The 16,762-nt window shown below is 44.1% G+C and overlaps 1 protein-coding gene across 13 annotated transcripts in view; it reads right to left on the bottom strand.

Annotated features, from left to right (window-relative positions):
* LTBP1 (latent transforming growth factor beta binding protein 1) overlaps window positions 1-16,762 on the bottom strand; it is a 365,380-nt gene that overhangs the window by 27,919 nt on the left and 320,699 nt on the right. For all 13 annotated transcript variants that reach the window (XM_036027834.1, XM_036027833.1, XM_036027829.1 and 10 more), the window contains 3 exons: window positions 14,064-14,207; window positions 2,468-2,644; window positions 1,762-1,848 (listed from right to left, as the gene is read on the bottom strand). In XM_036027834.1, the coding sequence (XP_035883727.1) occupies window positions 1,762-1,848; window positions 2,468-2,644; window positions 14,064-14,207 (408 nt within the window). The remainder of the gene's footprint in view (window positions 1-1,761; window positions 1,849-2,467; window positions 2,645-14,063; window positions 14,208-16,762) is intronic.

Genomic DNA, 16,762 nt, shown 5'->3' with positions numbered 1-16,762 from the left:
TTTTAAGAGAGGTGCCTTTCTTTAAGTGCACATTTAGGCCCATGAACTAGTTGGGGATGAAGAGAAACTCCTGAGAAGAGTTGGATGGACTTGGATGAAAGTCTTCGTTGGCGATAATGATAAGCTCAGGAAGGCACAGTTGCTAAGGGTGTTGGCAGACCATGCCTGCACAGCACAGGCAGTGCTCAGTGCGTGCCACGGTAAGCTGGAGATGCTGGCAACCTCTACCTGATAGGACCAGAAGGATTCAGTGATTTCACAATCCGTGCGGAGACCTCAGTATACTTTCAAAAGGTGTTACCTATTATTTTTATTGCTGTTATTGTACTGTTACCATCAGTTCTCACATTTTAGAGCCCCTGCCCTCCAGTCCTGGTTTTAAAAACCGGAGATTCCACAGATGAATTGCTCCAAGTTAGACAGCTGGAAAATGGCAAGGCCAAGTCCACATACGTGGCTGTCTGGATCTGAATCTAATGCTCTCCCAGCCACTCACAGTGCTGCTAAGACAGGGAGAGGAGGAACTGCTTTTCCTACAGAAGAGGGGACAACCTGGTGGTGAATCGAGGCTTCATCCCACAATGTGAAATGGGATTTAACTACATCCCTGCAAAAACGTAGTACGTAGTATTTGTGAACGTGAAAAACCATTAAATACATATCACCAACCAACTCTTTGCTATTTGGTTGGACCAAATCATAATAACTATATTTAAAAACACAAAGGGAATTTCTTATCCAGCTACTGAATTATGGCATATGATTAAAACACTATTTTTCCAAAGAAGGTGAATAAAAAAATGTTTTTAGTCTGTTTTCCATCACTTAGCAGTTTTTAATATTACATTTTACAGAAAAAAATCATTTTGTGTATAAAGGTCTTGATATTTTCATTGTGGGAATGTCAAAAGTGAGTGGTTAATGAGGAGATATTCACACATGTGGCTTAAATTCCACCAAAATAAAAAGGCTGCATGTTTGTTTTAGAATTACAGACTAATAGCACTGAATATATAAAACACATCCACTTTTGCTTTCTTCTTTTCCATTCCTTATTATGGATCCGTGGCCATTAGTAAAAGGTCCTAACAACAGTAAGATGAGTTCTAACAAAGCAAGAATTTTAGCTCTGTGGATGACTATTAAAGGCCATAATGACCAAATTCATACAGTCTCAACATAAGACTTCTCATATTCTTCTGGAATAGAAAAATAATTTATTAAGGACCGCACTCTGTGTCAGGTACTTTTCCATATATCATTTCATTTAATCCTCACAGTAACCTTTGAGTCATTACTCCTGTCTCAAAGATGGAACCTCAGATCACGTGATGTCCTGCCATCAGACAGCCCAGCAGGGGTGTCAGACTCATTTTCACCGGGGCCCACGTCAGCCTCGCGGTTGCCTTCGAAGGGCCGAATGTAATTTTAGGACTGTGTAAATGTAACAACTCCCTAACTAGGGGCAAGGAGCCTGGCACTGCTGCTGGGTAGAAACAAGGTGCCAGGCCTGATAAAACAAGGTGGAGGACCCGATTTGGCCCTCGGGCCTTGTGTTTGGCCCCTGTGGCCTAAGGATTCTAATTCCCCAGCCACACACAGCCCCAGGGTCCAAGGGGGCTTTCTCCCAGTGGTACAATAAAGGCTTTGTAATCACTTCCCACAGCTCAGAAGAGCTCGCATTCTGCCTAACCCAGCCATGCCTTGATTGAATGTCTCATATGCACACACGTAGCCAGTCCATTTCTGCTTGAGTCTGACCTTTATAGTTGTCGCCACCAGCTTCGTAAGAGGACTCTCCGGCAGGGACAAAACCTTTCCCTCTAGGACACATTTCAGTGAATTCAGCTGATTTCAGGAAAGGCAGGGGGAAAAAGAAAGAAGTTAGAAAAAAGAAAAAACATCAACATCCTACATGAATGTGTATTTTTAAATTTGGTTTTGCTTTTTCAAGACTCAGTACCTTGAAAACAAATTTTGCAATCCATCCTACTTCACCCATATCTTATCTGCCCGTGTTTTACTTAGTGGCATGACTTATTTCTCCTTCACTGTGGTTACTAGTATTTTACAGTATTAATAAGAATCCATCAAGCAAAATCTTAGCTTCAACCTACAATCTCTAGGTATCAATAACACTGTACTATTGTTATAAAAAGGTTGGTTTTAATCTTTTTAAAAATGGGTTAAAACTGAATTATCCTCTTGCCAAAATACAATACAGAATCTCACTGTGCCAGTGTATTCAGTGACAGAAAGAACTTTAAGAATTCATGCTGGGGTGGGACGAAGGTGATTTTTCCCGATCTGAATGGAAGTCACTATAGGGTAACCTCACTTCAGTGCGAGTATGGCAGCCGCCAGGGACCATCCGCATCTCAAAGCTTCCTCGGAGTAACCAGACCGAGAACATTCCAGCCCCCCAGGACCACACCCGACGTGAAAGCACCGCTGGGCTGACGCGTACCCGTCCCCAGGACCGGGCAGGGGTAGATCTCGCAGTTGTCCCCCCACCCGGCGCCGGAGGTGCAGCAGCACTCCTGCTTGGTGACGTTGGGGGCCAGCACGTTGTCACAGAGACTGGCGTCGTTGAGGTTGTAGTAGCACTCCTTCTTTTCTTCTCTGGGCTGCTCCACCTCGACATCTAAACAGAGTGGACAGAGGAAAAGGGTGTTAAGGGGACACGTCGGATTTATCGGTCTCGCAGCAGAGTGGAAGACACGGTGGTAAAGCAGATGGGATGTGACGGGGGCACTGAACGTGCCGACAGCCGCTTTCCGCTTTCGTGGGGGGCTCTCCACGAAATAAAAGCGAGATAAAAATGCACTCGGATCCTGAACGCTGGTGGATTTCTAACACCCACCTCCCGCCCCCACCCCACGAGTGCAAGTCTGTCCAAATCATTTCGTTTATGTTAACCAAATGTAAATTTGGTTAATTTACTTTATTCTTGTAAATTTGGCTGTGAGTCCAGTCTCCATACTTGCTTTCTTGCCAAACATAGGGCCATTCTCTACTGAACTATAACACCTACTTAAATCAACGAACGTTTTTCCCAGCACCTGACCGGAGCTGTGGGGCCCCACAAGATATATTACCCTTAGATAGGTATCTGAACCCACCATGCCCCCGACAGAGCCAAGCAGGAGATGGTAGCCAGAAAAAAAACACACTGTAGTAACCTGGAGTCTACAAAATCACCTTTCATTACTGAAAATCTAACTACTTAAACTGCTGCAAATACAAGGCTTTGAACGGAATAATGAGTGTCGGGTAAGCCTCAAGGCAGAAGTTCAAGGCTGGGTTCTAGTCCTGGCTGCAGTGCGTCCGAGAGGGAAACACCTTCTCACAGACTCAGTTTCACCCTGTGTGATAAAGGACAAACAAGGCGACATGACGGGATACAGGCGATGGGGACACAGTGCACCTGTTTGAGGCGATACCAAGCAGGGCACCCTCGCAGGGTGGGGTCTATGAACAAGTGTGTGCTTTTAAGAAACAAGCAATATTTTGTGACTAAACGGCAAGTAATCTAACCCCTTCCCTACCACAGGCCAGGAAATTCGAATTACTGCCTATGGTCCACAGTTAGAATTTACTCAGTTTTTAGTTGATGCTGTATCAAATAAGAAGCTGACTACAACAACCACAGCTGTTTAGATTAATTCTAATGAAGTTGTCTTCAGGAGAACAGCACTGGTTCCAGAGTCTTGGACCCAAAGACACTGGAGGGACAGAGGGAAATGCTGACCTGTGAGGCTGAGACCTGAGTGTCAACACCATGTTCTGAAGTTGCTAGATAATGACATGAGGAAAATATAACGAGTTATGTTCACAATAGCTGTCTATGTATTTCTTTTGGCAGCATCGGGTTGGCTGTGGAAACTTGATTAACATACCAAATAGCAAAGGTGTTTTAACAACCTAAGTTCATAGAATTCTCAGAAAAACGACTGCGCTTTCTCTCCTCTCTGGGCACGAGCACCAAGCGCGGCCGCAAACAGCCAGCCGTGCTCACACCCGCGCTGCTCCCAGGACCCGGGGAACCCGAGAGACCCCCGCACGCTGCAGGCTCGAGTCTGGCTCCCTCTCGGACCCTGCTGTCTTTGACAGACTGCAGCTTGGACTCTAAGTCAGTGTTAATAGCTGATGACAAATTCAAACCTAGAATAAGTATCCAGGAAGAAAAAAACAAAATGCTGATTCCTAAGCAGCAGCATATGAAGCGGTTTTAAATCATTTCCTTGTGTGTGAAGCTGGATGGAACCAGCCACACCCCTCCTCTCCCCCAGGCCTCGCATGCACCGAGGAGAGTGCAGGGCCCCCGACCAGCCGCAGGGACCCCCGCCAGCCCACTCCCCTCGGGAGGGGCTCCACGCCCTCGCACGTGGAGTCATTCGGGAAAGCTGAGGGGAGGTATTTTAAATGATTATTAAATCAATCATGAACCCTGTGGAATATTTCATAAACATTCCCCCAACACCTGTGAGTCAACTGACACCCTATTTCTATTAACAACTCAGCTCAATTATTTTATACAGTTGGCCTAAGAATGCAGCCAGCTATTAATGAATGTATTTAGAAGTATAAATCAAGTCAGCAACCCAACCAGTTTTGCCAATCAAGTTTACAGTCTGTGCTAATAGATGGCTCAATAACTGTTTTTCCCCCTTGTGTACAATGTTGTGGGAATCTCATGGTGTTTATTACAAAATGGAATGCAATACCGTAGTCATTGAAAACTGCTGTATATATATAGGTAATCAAACTATAGGCTTCTGAGTGAAAGCATTCAAAAATCATATCTATATTAAACACCACTTTCTACAATGTTCATTATACCCACAGCACAGAAACTAAGACATAAAATTATCTTTTTTCCTCCCCTTTCTTTAGAAGGAAATCCACAGGTTATTGCGAGGGAAACAATCAATAATATCACTGTATTATTCTGGTTTCACATTGGTTGTCTCGAGTTCTGCTCTGATTTTTCTTTCCAAGCAGTTTGAAAGTTCAATGTTTACACAGCTGAAGTTGAGGGTTAGTCCGGCCCTCATCCGCGTTTGGAAAGGGAAGCAAATTCTTTTTCAAAAACTGGTCCACAAAGGTCATTCTGTGAAAACCTACAATTTCCTATCTCTCTAACCTTTAAATCATTAACTTCCTAGAGCATTTTTCCACCAGGGGAACATTCTGATCCGTAAACACGTGTGTGTGTGATTTCTTTGAAGAATCTCTGTATGAGTTTGGGAAGCTGCTACCAGGGGAGAAATGTTTCCATTGGAAAATACTTTTAAAAGATCAATGGTTATGAAAGGTGCCAGACGCGAAAGAGAATGACTTCTTCTTAAATACGTTATGAATAAGTTAGCTGTGTTACATATTGTACGTCGTGGACCTTGAAGAAATATATCACTTCTCCTCCAGTATTTTCAGATTTGAATTTTCAATCTGTATCAAGAAATTGGCTTAACATCTGTATCTAAACAGCAATTTGTGCATTTTAATCCAGTGGGTATGACTGGCAATAAGTTTAGTTTTTGGACCTTTTCCATATGTACTTTTTTGGGCAGAAACTTTCAAGGAGGAACTCCATGAGACACATGGTGCAGGAGATAAAGCATCCTCACCTTCCAAAGAGACAGTTTAGCTTGAGTCCAAAGACCCAGGGCTTAGCACTTTCCTAGCCTTATTTTAAGAAGCTCAGCTTCTTAGCATCTCAACTAGCATGAGATTGTTTTGCTTTGTCTTTTTCTTTCTTTTTCATCTTTGAGACAAACAGGGAAGGGGCAGCAGACAATTATTGTAGCTGTGGATTGAGCTGCAGTGCCACTGAGCGTGAGTGGGGCCCCTTGCTCTGAATAGAAAGGCGTGGGTTGGAGCTGTAGGTGCCACTTCTGGAGCTCCTAGAAGCTTCTAGAAGCTCCTCTGTCTGGGTTCATCAGACAGAAGAGGGTGTGGCCGCTAACTTACAGAATTTGGTCTTTCCTCAAGTGTGTCCAATTTACCTTTGCTGCTGGGGTGAGGAAATCTGGAACATTTTTTGGTTAAAGTGGACCTGAACATTCTAGGTGGACCCTGTCCTTGCCTTCACGTTCCGTCTGCAGTGTGTTCTGAAGGCCTTTCTGAGCTGCCCCTCTGGGACAGTCAGGGTTATGACGATGGCCAAAGAGGAACACCACAACCATGCGAGAGTAAATAAACAGTGTCCCCAAATGAAACCCCTGCCTGCCACTGTCCTGAAAAACACACCGTCTCGGGAAACTCTGTGACTGTGGTGATCATGTTCAGTAAGTTCCTTTCAACAGAATTACTCAGGATGCTTTTTCCTCTTTTTTATTTTTAAAATCACCACAGGCATGTTTTTATGAGAAAAGGAATTCTAGTGTAACATTCCACGGAGGAGTAACAGAGAAGTTGGCAATTCCTGTATTCCTTTTATTCCCCCTAGTTTCCTAATTCAAGGACTTGGAAGATGAGACACGTGTACGTGTGTGTGTGTGTGTGTGTGTGTGTGTGTGTATGTGTAAGTGCAATTCAAGAGAAGCCATCAGTGAGTTTCAGAGAATAAACATAAACCATAGGAATGGACTGAAGATGAATGGATGCAAAGAAAAATAGGTGGTAACCTCAGGTGGTAAAAAACATGAAAGTAGTCAAAATAAAGGTTAGAAAGCAAAATACAAGAGAAAAAAACACTTTGAAAACATTTCTCCACACAGATACCCTCTTTAAAGAAGTGAATTAGGTGGTGCTGGGAGAAGAAGTCCTGAGCACCTAAGCCACACTGTGGAAGGATGGGGCGAGTGAGGCAATCATGGCAGGCTCCCTGGAGGAGTTGACAGTTGAGCCACATTCTTGAAAAATAAAATTTAAAGAGATTGGCCAGCAAATAAGATGTGATGAGGTGAGGAGGAGTAAAAAGCACAAGTGCACTTAGCTCTGTGTGGGTAGAGTGGGGTGAGGGAATACTGGGTTTGCAGAGGGAGTCACAGAAGGACTGGGGGCCCGAGGGAGAGGCAGGAATGCACTGACACGTGAGCAGGTGAGAGCTGCCTTTCTGACCTAGGTGCTGGGCTCGAAGACAACGCCAGTCCTCCCGGGAGGCCTCTGGGCCCCACACTTCCAAGGCGGGCAACAGTTACTTGCTGGATAGAGTGAAGGCTGTTTTGTTCTTGGTTTTCTGGTGAAGGAGTTAGAAGAGAACAGGAGAAGTGATTCTGGAGTAGGACTAAGCAGGGGAGAAGGTGAGGGGAGCCAGTCTGTGACTTAGGGAAGTATTAGTAGAGACTGGAAATGCGAGGGCAGGAAAAGCGGGCAGAGATGGGTGAGAGAAGAGACTTCTGGGAGCAGGATAAGGCCCTGCCGAGAGAGAAAAATGGAAAGACGCTTTGGCATGGTGGGAACGGGAAGCACCTGTGGAGATGAGACGTGAGCAGATGTCACAGCGACACCGGCCCCATCACAGATGCGTGCGCATCGTGAGCGCCCGTGAAAAGGACCACGAAACTAAAGCCACATTGGAAGACATGTATAAAATGTTCAGAAACATTTAAAAGAAAATGTACAAACTCTTCCTCTTGAGACTTTTTTTACAGCAAATTCTAAGATACAACACGCATTTCAAATGCAAAAGTGTACGTGTCTCTTGTAGAATTAAGATAAAATGGTTTGTTTATATAGCTGGAACCTGTCACTTTGACCTAGTTATATGTCAGTTCATTCAAATATCAACATCTATTAAAAGCTCAGGTGTCCTTTTAGATACTATATGTAACAAACAGAAAAAATTCATAAAAATAAAAGCATGGTTTGGTAATTAGTAAATTCTTCTCAGTATCCTTTTGGAATGTGAGAAGAAATTTGACCCAACTTAAAAACGAAAACAAAGAAAAAACAAACGAGCACATTTTCTTCAGCCTTACCTACATTTATGGTATAAATCCATCACAAAGACACATTAAGACCGTGAGAGTTTTATGGCATTTTACAGTGTTTGTCTTCTAAATACTGTAGTCTCACTGTCTTTCATTCTTTTTTTCCTCCTACCAAAGGTAACTTTTTCCCACCAGAAATTATTTTTTAAACACTTCATGTTAATTGATCGCACAGGTTAACTAAACACATTAGAAAAAAATCCTGCTTTGCCAAATACAACAGCTGCATGATATTACGCGGTTTCCTGCCCTAACAAAAACATGCGCGCACACACACAGCCTGCAGTGCCCCTCACCAGGAAGAGAAATCAAGAACTCTGTTTGGGTTCAGTTGTCAGAACCAGGAGGGGGACTGGCTGCCGTCCCCTGACAGCAGGGAAACACCCCTTTTCCTTTGTGCCACTTGTGACTTGACCAAAGCTCATGGAGGAACTGCCCCCCTACACAGCAGTGTGAGCAGGTAACTCCTCATCTAACTAAGTATGGCCCCTCTATATCTCTGACACAATGCATAATTGCTTTTATTTTACACAACTAGCTGGGGATGAGATGGTGGGGTATGCAAGGGACACACTCTCCAATGTGGGGAGGCCATGTCATTTAACAGGTCCTGAGGGTATGTCATAGGTCAGGCCCTGTGCTCAGCAGTGAGCTAGGTTACAGGGGACACAAAGAGGCATGAGACAGAAGAAAAGTGGCCGTGTTGCCCTGCTAATGGATTTGAACTGCATGCTGTGAGCATTAGGAAGCAGCTGAAAGTTTACAGGACACAGCCAGATGTGTGCTTGGAAAACAGACGCTGTGGCAGCAGTGGAGCAGGAATCCACGGACGGGACAGGCCAGAAGGGAAGCCGGGCGGTGCCTGTGTGGTCTAGGGAGGAGGGGCTGCAGGACTGGCCACCCACAGGGGTAACAGAGGCACGGGAGGGAGGCAAAGGGTACTACTGGGGTAGGAATGGCAGGTTGTTCTGATGGTGTGGAAGGAAGGGGAAAAAATTATGTATGACATATGACTTTACATATGTAATATATAAAATTATATTACATATGACTGATGTTTGGCTATTAATGAGTGAACACAGGGAGAGTAACAAGCTGGAGAAGGAACAGTAATTAACTTGGTTTGGACAATTTCAGACAGAGACACTTAGGAGACACCCCAGGAGAAAGGCCCAATAATGGGCAGCCGTGAATGGGAGCGTGGCCCTCAGGAGAGAGGCAGAGGCAGAAGGTGCCCACATCGTATGAGTAACCACAGCTGGCTCAGAGAAGAGGATAAAATATCCCAGGAGAAGGATACAGAGTCAAAACAGAGCTGAGCAGCATCTCCCTGGGACAGTCGCCGCCCTGGGGCAGCATTATTTCAGGAATGGGCAACAGATAAAGAGTCTGAGAACAGACAGCAAAAGAGCAGTCCGGGAGGTGGGAGGATATAGGAAGGAGCGCTGTCCTGAAATCAGTTGGAGGGAAAACAAGGGGAGGGAAGACCAGAATCCACTGTCGTCGTTTCCGAAGACAGAGCCTGCGATGGCCAATGGCGTCAGCATACAGACGCTCACTGCTGACTCGGGAGAAAGGGGTGTCCCTCGGGTGAAGGGTCTGAGCGCTGAGCTCCCAGGGCTGAGGGTGCGACAGAAGACAGTTCTGTGGGGGTGGCTGGAGTGTGGATGTCCCTTCACACTCCGGAGGTCAGCATGGTGGCAGATTATCCCAGGACGGTGACTCAGTGGGAGACTTTCTTTTTTGGTTTGTTTTTTGTATTTGCCAGTTTTCTAGGAAGAACGTGCATTATTTTAATAATCAGAATAAAACAAAGAAATGAGTGAAAAGGAAGCCAATTTTTTTTAAGAATGTGGTGCCGTGGTATCCCCAGTCTGGAGGAGCAGGAAAGTGGGAGGAGTCCGGGGTCGGGTCCCTGTGCCCACTCTGCCCAGCAGTGGCTACAGGACCCCAGGAACATTTAGAACTTCCCTCTGGAACGTGGCTTCCTCACCTGAGGTACAGGAGCTGGGCTGGAAAATCACTAAGGTGCATCTCAGGTGTGGGTTCTAGCTAGGTCTGGGTCCTAGCCTGTGATGTGAGAATAAGCTCTCAAATATATTAGAGAAAACTGATATTTAAGGAAACCCTATAATGAATTGTGTGAAGAACAATTATTTCATCATGCAAATTTTCACTCCAATATATATATGTTTTATCATTTCTGATCTTGTGTATTTGCTTTTCTTAAAGCAAGGAACACCTACATCAATGATAATATGTCCCTTTGCATTCTTTTCACTATACTTTCTGTTTTAAAAATAAGATTCAGCTTCTACCGCAGTCTCTTCTGTGCATGAATCAAGGCAGAGAATAGCGTTTCGTGGGCAGGGCTTGAAGGCTGCAGTTGCCAAGACTAAATATTTACTGCTTCCTTTAGCGTGCCCAAGGACATAAAGTTTTTACTGAGCAATTATCACAGGCACTGACGAAACACGAGCATCAGGCCACATTTCCTACCCATCCCCTCTTCCCTGTGACAAGGGGTCCGGTGTGGACATTTCTCGGTTATTTCTGTTTCAGGTGCTTTTAGGTAGTGCACAGCAATGTCCATTAGTGGCCCAGGGCCCAGGCAGTGAAAAACATTAGACCAGACCTAAAAAAAAAATTAGGTGAAAGCCAAGATGTAGTTCACAAATAAAAACCCTAGGACATTCAAGTTCAAAAGTACCTTAAAAGTCACCTGGGACAACGTCCTGCTGGAAGTGGGTGCCCTTCTGCCAGGGGGTGCCGCTCCTGTCCTTGGATACCCATAGGGAAATTCCCACAGTCTCTCTAGCAGTGGTCTCCAGCCTCTTGGGCACCAGGGACTGGTTTTGGGATGATTCAAGTGTGTTACCCCGAAGCTCATGTCCTGCTGTGCGGCCCGGTTCCTAACAGGCCACGGACCAGTGTAGGATCGCAGCTTGGAGGTCGGGGACCCCTGCGAGGGAAACACCTCAACTTCACGAGACAGGTATTTGCTGACCCTGTAGTTACTGGAAAGTTCTTCTGCCTTCCTGAAACCTGCCCTCCTGACAGCCACCCCTCAGGCCCAGTTCTGTCCTCAGTGTGACACCGCCTGAGATTATGATGCTCCTGCTCATTGCTGGAAGGTCCATGGTGCTGGGGAAATTGAGTCAGAATGTCACAGCCTACACTGCAGATGAATCCTTCCTTTCTTAACAGTTTTCATGAAGGATGAAATCTGTTAGTCTGTCACGTCTATAATAAAATTAATCTGAATCCTTCTTAAAAACTTAGCCCAGTACAAAATGTTTTGTTCTGTGTAGCAGCAGGCTCTAAGGCTGGAGGAGAACACAAACGCTTCTTATCCAGCTTCCATTTAACCAACTCATTGAATCAACTGGTGTTCTCTCGCCCTCTGAAAGCAGGCTGGCGGACGCCCACCGCAGGAATAACCGCTCACAGTCGGTGGGCCACTCTTCAGTGGTCCACAGACTTCTGGTCTCCAGTGTTGAACAGTGCATCGACCGAGATGCAGCTATGCTTGCTCCCAAACTTTCTGTGCCAGGGTCTTGACGATTGTGATTACACAATTAATGGGTATATAAACCAATAAAATGCAAATGTGAGTACAAGAGCTATTTCTGGAACAAGTTAAAGCTTTAGAAAGGCTACAGTTTATTCAGTGAAAGGAATGCTATCAAATAGGCATGAATAAGACAACTGTAAAGAACTGAGAAAAATCATAACACTCTAGAAGGACTCTGTACTCATTTACCTCTGAAAAGGCCTTTAAATTCTTACCCCCTTTATTGTTGGCAGTGTAGATAATGGATGGTAGATATGATGTATGCAACACAAGCTTGAAAGACCCTTGATAGTGAACTTCTACTCAAAGAAAGACCTTGGTCCTTCCTCAGACATTGGTGAATGAATGCACCTTTAAATTCTTTAAATTAAATTTTAAATATTTAAAAGCTGTATTATCATTTTTATGATTTTCAGCTTTCATCACCTTTTTCAAAGAAGCGATCAGTTATTGGCTCTGAAGCCAGGGAGAAGGTCCCCACTAGAGTTTATGGCTGATCTGTCTCTCAGAACACTGAAGACTCCATATAACCCAAGTCTGCCAAGAACTATACAAACTGAGGTATAGTCCAAGCCAGAAGTGCTAGGAACTGCAGAAATTAATAAGAATCACCAGTTAATGTTTAGTCAGATTATACTGATAAAAACAAAAAGAGACAACGTTTTAAGAAGAAGTTTTCAGTGAGCTAGTCCAGTTCACCAAAAGTGGTTCAGATGGTCTCATGACCATCTTCAGTGGTTCACATGATCCCATCAAGGTATATGAAATCTCTAAAAAATAAATGAGCAAGCTTTTGGATCCCAGACATATACCCTAATTCAAGCTATGCAAACTGAATGAACCATTTCTTCATATTACTAAGACATTCTAGCAAGAAAATGTTTGCAGTGGAAAGGTCCATTGTCTCAGAAGAGCTCATACAAGGATGGGAAATAAACACTCCTTAAGGGTTTGGGTTATAGCTTTCTATTTTATTATTTTATATAGTACTTTGCCACTAACAAAGGGCTTTTACATATCTGACTTTTTAAAAAAATTCATAAACCTCTGTGAAGTAAATATAACCTTCCTATTTTATAGATGAGAAAGTAAGAATTCATAGATGTCGAATGAGATGCCCAAGCTTACACAGCTGGAAATTAGTTCGCAGACCACAAAACCCTGGTCATTCCAATTTCAATGATTTTTTTAAAGTTTGGAAAATAAAGGGAAAAACTAAAATTTTCATTGATTCCAAGTCATTTTGCATATTCTCTTCTTCCTTCCATCCATGGATTGTGATTACTGGAATATCTTATTTTTTTCACTTCACACTGCATCACACGCATTTACCATGAGCACCTAACCTCCATGCAGTTCACTTACTGACTACACAGTATTATGACACGTGAATTATCTAAGTCAAAATAACACTACGGGTGAGGAGGTACTCTATAAAAACGAAAGATGAATAAGAAAAAGACCATTACTTAATGCATCTCGTTATTGGCCAGCCAGGTTTTTTATTATTATTACTTTCGTTGGTCATTTGTTTTTGCTATTACAGGTGAGACTAAGGTGAGAAGTCCTTTGTCTGCAGCTCAGGTGCTGAATGAAGAGCAAGCCCTCCCTCCCAAAGCTCCTCCCCTTCACAATGTTTGTGAATTACTGTTTGTTCGTTTAAATCTGCACTCCCCTCCTTTCTCTAGTTAAAAATTGAGAGGTAAAATGTGTGCGGACAGAAATGTGTAGCTTCATATTTCTTCCCTATTACTAGCAACGACTGTTTTTCACAGAACAAGTGTACCCCTTTGCAGAATAGTGAAAGCTTTCTTAGAAGCAGTCGAGAAATTCAACTGATATTGAGCAAGAAAGCAAAACGGTCTATGCGTCATTTTAGCTGGCTCTCAAAGGACCGGTTAGTCTTTTGCTTTTCTTAAAACCCAACCAAGCTATAGCGACATGGCACAGACTAAAAGGCTGATCTGGAAGTTGATTAATTTCTCTGGAAAAGCATCATTCCTCCATTTCAATCCGCGCCGTTGACAACGCAGCCTAAATCCAATTTTAAATGAATGCAAACACAGCCACTCTCTAGGCCAAACTCTGGAAAAACACCTTAAGAATTCCAAGTGGAAGTCTTTGTAGATCCTGAGAGGCTTATATGTTGCTCCTAATTTAGAGAAGTGTCAAGATATGTTTCTCCAAGGGCCAAGAAAGGAGGATTATGCAACTTAATGAGATGATGCCATATGAAACCCCGAGCGATGGCTCTCTGGGCTTTCAGCAATTCCCAGTAAATGTTCTCATCCCTTTGGATCCTGTGCCCTAGCTCACGGCATCTCCGGATTGGAATGCACATTGGAGGCCTTCTAGCCCAAACAGTCCTCAGTCACATCCTAATTCCACTGATAAGGCAGGCTCAGGGAGAGCACAGAAGCTTCCAGAGACAGTACAGTGCCAGAACATTTGGTTATTCCTTACCTCATTCCTGGAGTGTTTGGCCCAAACCTGTGTAGACACAGATCCCCGAGGGGAGCCCCGCATCCCCTCCACGTGGCACTGTGACTTACCTGCGGAGGCCCGGGAGCGGCACTGCCCGGTCATGGGGCTGTACTCCTGGCTCTCGTCAGCACACACACACAGGAAGGAGCCTTCCACGTTCTCACAAAAGGCTTCGCCGCACACGCCACTGAGCAGTTCACATTCGTTCACATCTGGAAGAGGGAGCACAGATCAAGTCAGACGCATGCCTCGCTTCTGACAGCTCTTCATTTTACCGGCTGTGCCAAGGCTAGCAGCAGCATTTGCCGAAAACACGGTGATCACAGGGAGCAGCCAAACCCTGCTGCTCCCGAAGGCGGGGCGGCTGCACGATGTGGTTTGCAGGGAAGGTCCAGGGAAATGCAAAGCCAAGGTTCCAAATTTCAATTCTGCCTTTTAAGGGACACCCCAGAATTGTATGCCAGCACCCTATGCACCCTTGGATTCTTTCGTTTCCTCTTCCCTAACTTTTTCACAGGATGAAGTCTTAAGTAAGCCAGTTCTTAATTCAAGGAAAAGGATCCCTATTGGCATTTCAGAAATCATACACTTCTTTAAGTTCATTTTAAAAAACGGTTTTAAATCCACTTAAATGTCTGGAGCACAATTCCCTAGCAGCCAAAATGTCCCTTGTTTAACAACCAGCATTCAGGTTGTGCAAAGACCCCTGGAAATATTCACTGTGTCACTTTCATCATTCACGTAGAACAAATCCATTCAGCAACTTCTCACTGATTTCACAGTGCTTTTAAAAACTCTGTTGGTGTTCCACAGTGTAATTTCTGTTTTGCTAAATGTTTTTCTCTTGCACTTAAATTAAATATACATAATTAAAAGATAGTCAAGGAATCTACTGCTTATAATATGCAAGGGCACAGCTGTAAAGAAAGGCTAATTTTATGTTTGACTCTGCCCAATACTGTCACTCACTTTTACTCCTCCTAAGGAATTTTATTAATGAGTAGCCCGCTTAGCAAAGCACCTGACTTGACATCTGAAATGCTTTTGTTTTTTTTTTTTGTGCATTCAGCATGTACAATATCAGCCTTCATGGGCACACTCGGAGACAGTTTACACAAAGTTAAAAATCTAAGCAGCTATCCAAATCATTCAGAAAAAAATACCCTATTTTCACTGGCTAGGCTCAGTTAATTGAACAGAAAGTTTATGTATCTTGACTTATTTGAATGATTACTCAGTTTTCTATTTCACTTTGTATAGAAACAGATAAAAACCCAATGAGCTGGGTTTCCCTTGTCAAACGATATTGTAACATAAAGTAAAGCAAAGAGGTGGTATATTTAATCAACCTAGACAGTCCTAATTTAGACCAGAAAAATTGACTTTAGAAATCTGCCAGTTCCCATTTGTCAAATTTTAGGTAAATGTCAACTGGAACGTTCTACTTTCTAACTGGTATTATTTACGGGGCTACCAAAATCTTTCCCATCAGGCTGCATTCACTCAATCAAAAAATATTTTCTAGTTTACTTCCCCAGGTACTGGGGAAGAAACCATGAGTCAGGTGGTCCAGCTCCCGCCTTCACCAAGCTTATAGTCCAGTCAGGGAAATTAACCAGATAATCGCTCATATGGGCTGTGGTAAGTGCTAAGAGCAGGAAGTACAGAGCACCATGAAAGCACAAGACAGCGGGCCTTAGAGCAGGGGTGGGTTAGGAAAACGACAGTGGAACTGAGCTCTGTCTGCAGGATGAGCAGGTGGTACCAAGAAGCGGTAGAGAGGGAAACGGGAGGCAGTCAGGAGCCCAGTAGAGGAAACAGCATGGCCAAAGGCTGGGATCCAGGCTGATTCATCCTAGTGTAAATCCTCCAGAACATCAGTGCGGTCAAGTGCACATGACAGGCACTCAGTGAGTATTTCTGAAGGAGTGAATAGACAGACAAGAGGACACCTGTTGAGTTCACTAAAAATGATAGAAACTATTTCTTAAAGGGTGGCAGTTTGTGTGCCAAGCTGAAACTTCAACATGGTTTTCAGTGAGCTCATCTGGCTGGTTAGAAACGGACACTCACCAGGGGTTGTAAGAGCTGTGCAGAGTCAGTGGCTCAGTATCTGATGTCTCAGAAACAGTCCGACAACATTTACTGAGCACCTACAAACAGGTAAGGTCCAGCCAAGGGAGAGAGAAAGTTCTCAGTCACAGGGAGCTCGTTGCCTTGCAGAAGGTGGCTGTGGGCTGTACACATGATTGAGTTATTCCAAAAGAAGGGTGTAAATTCTCCAATAGAATTTGCTCAAGGTATTCTGGAAGCAGGAGGAGGGTAACAGCTCAGTTTGAGAGTGAGAGAAGGAAGAGAAACAGTGTCTAGGAGGAGATGACGTCTAGCCTCTGGCTTCAGCAATGAGTGGGGTGAGTCCAGGCTGTGGGAGGGGAAGCCGGGAGGACATTCCCCGCAGAGGGGGCAAACAACAGCCAAGTCACTGCACAGTCACACGAGCAACCGCAAGCAGCCGTATGTCCCTGGAATGCAAAAGGTGAGCAAAGCCAGGGTGAGGCTGAGAAGGTAAAGTGGGGGGGTCAGACCACATGACCTATTTAGTCTAAATATTTCACGAATGTCAGATGACTTTCATCACTTGTATTTTAGTGCAAAGGAAACTAAAGCGGTCACTGGAAGTAGCAATTACCATAATGTGACCTTAAAAGTGGTTGCTGTTTTAAGTAATTTTATCATTAAACTTCCAAACACCTAGCTTTTGTTTTCC

The sequence above is a fragment of the Phyllostomus discolor genome, chromosome 6 (genome assembly GCF_004126475.2).
Source record: "Phyllostomus discolor isolate MPI-MPIP mPhyDis1 chromosome 6, mPhyDis1.pri.v3, whole genome shotgun sequence".
NCBI lineage: Eukaryota > Metazoa > Chordata > Mammalia > Chiroptera > Phyllostomidae > Phyllostomus > Phyllostomus discolor.
This window is presented reverse-complemented; position numbering and strand designations above follow the sequence as displayed.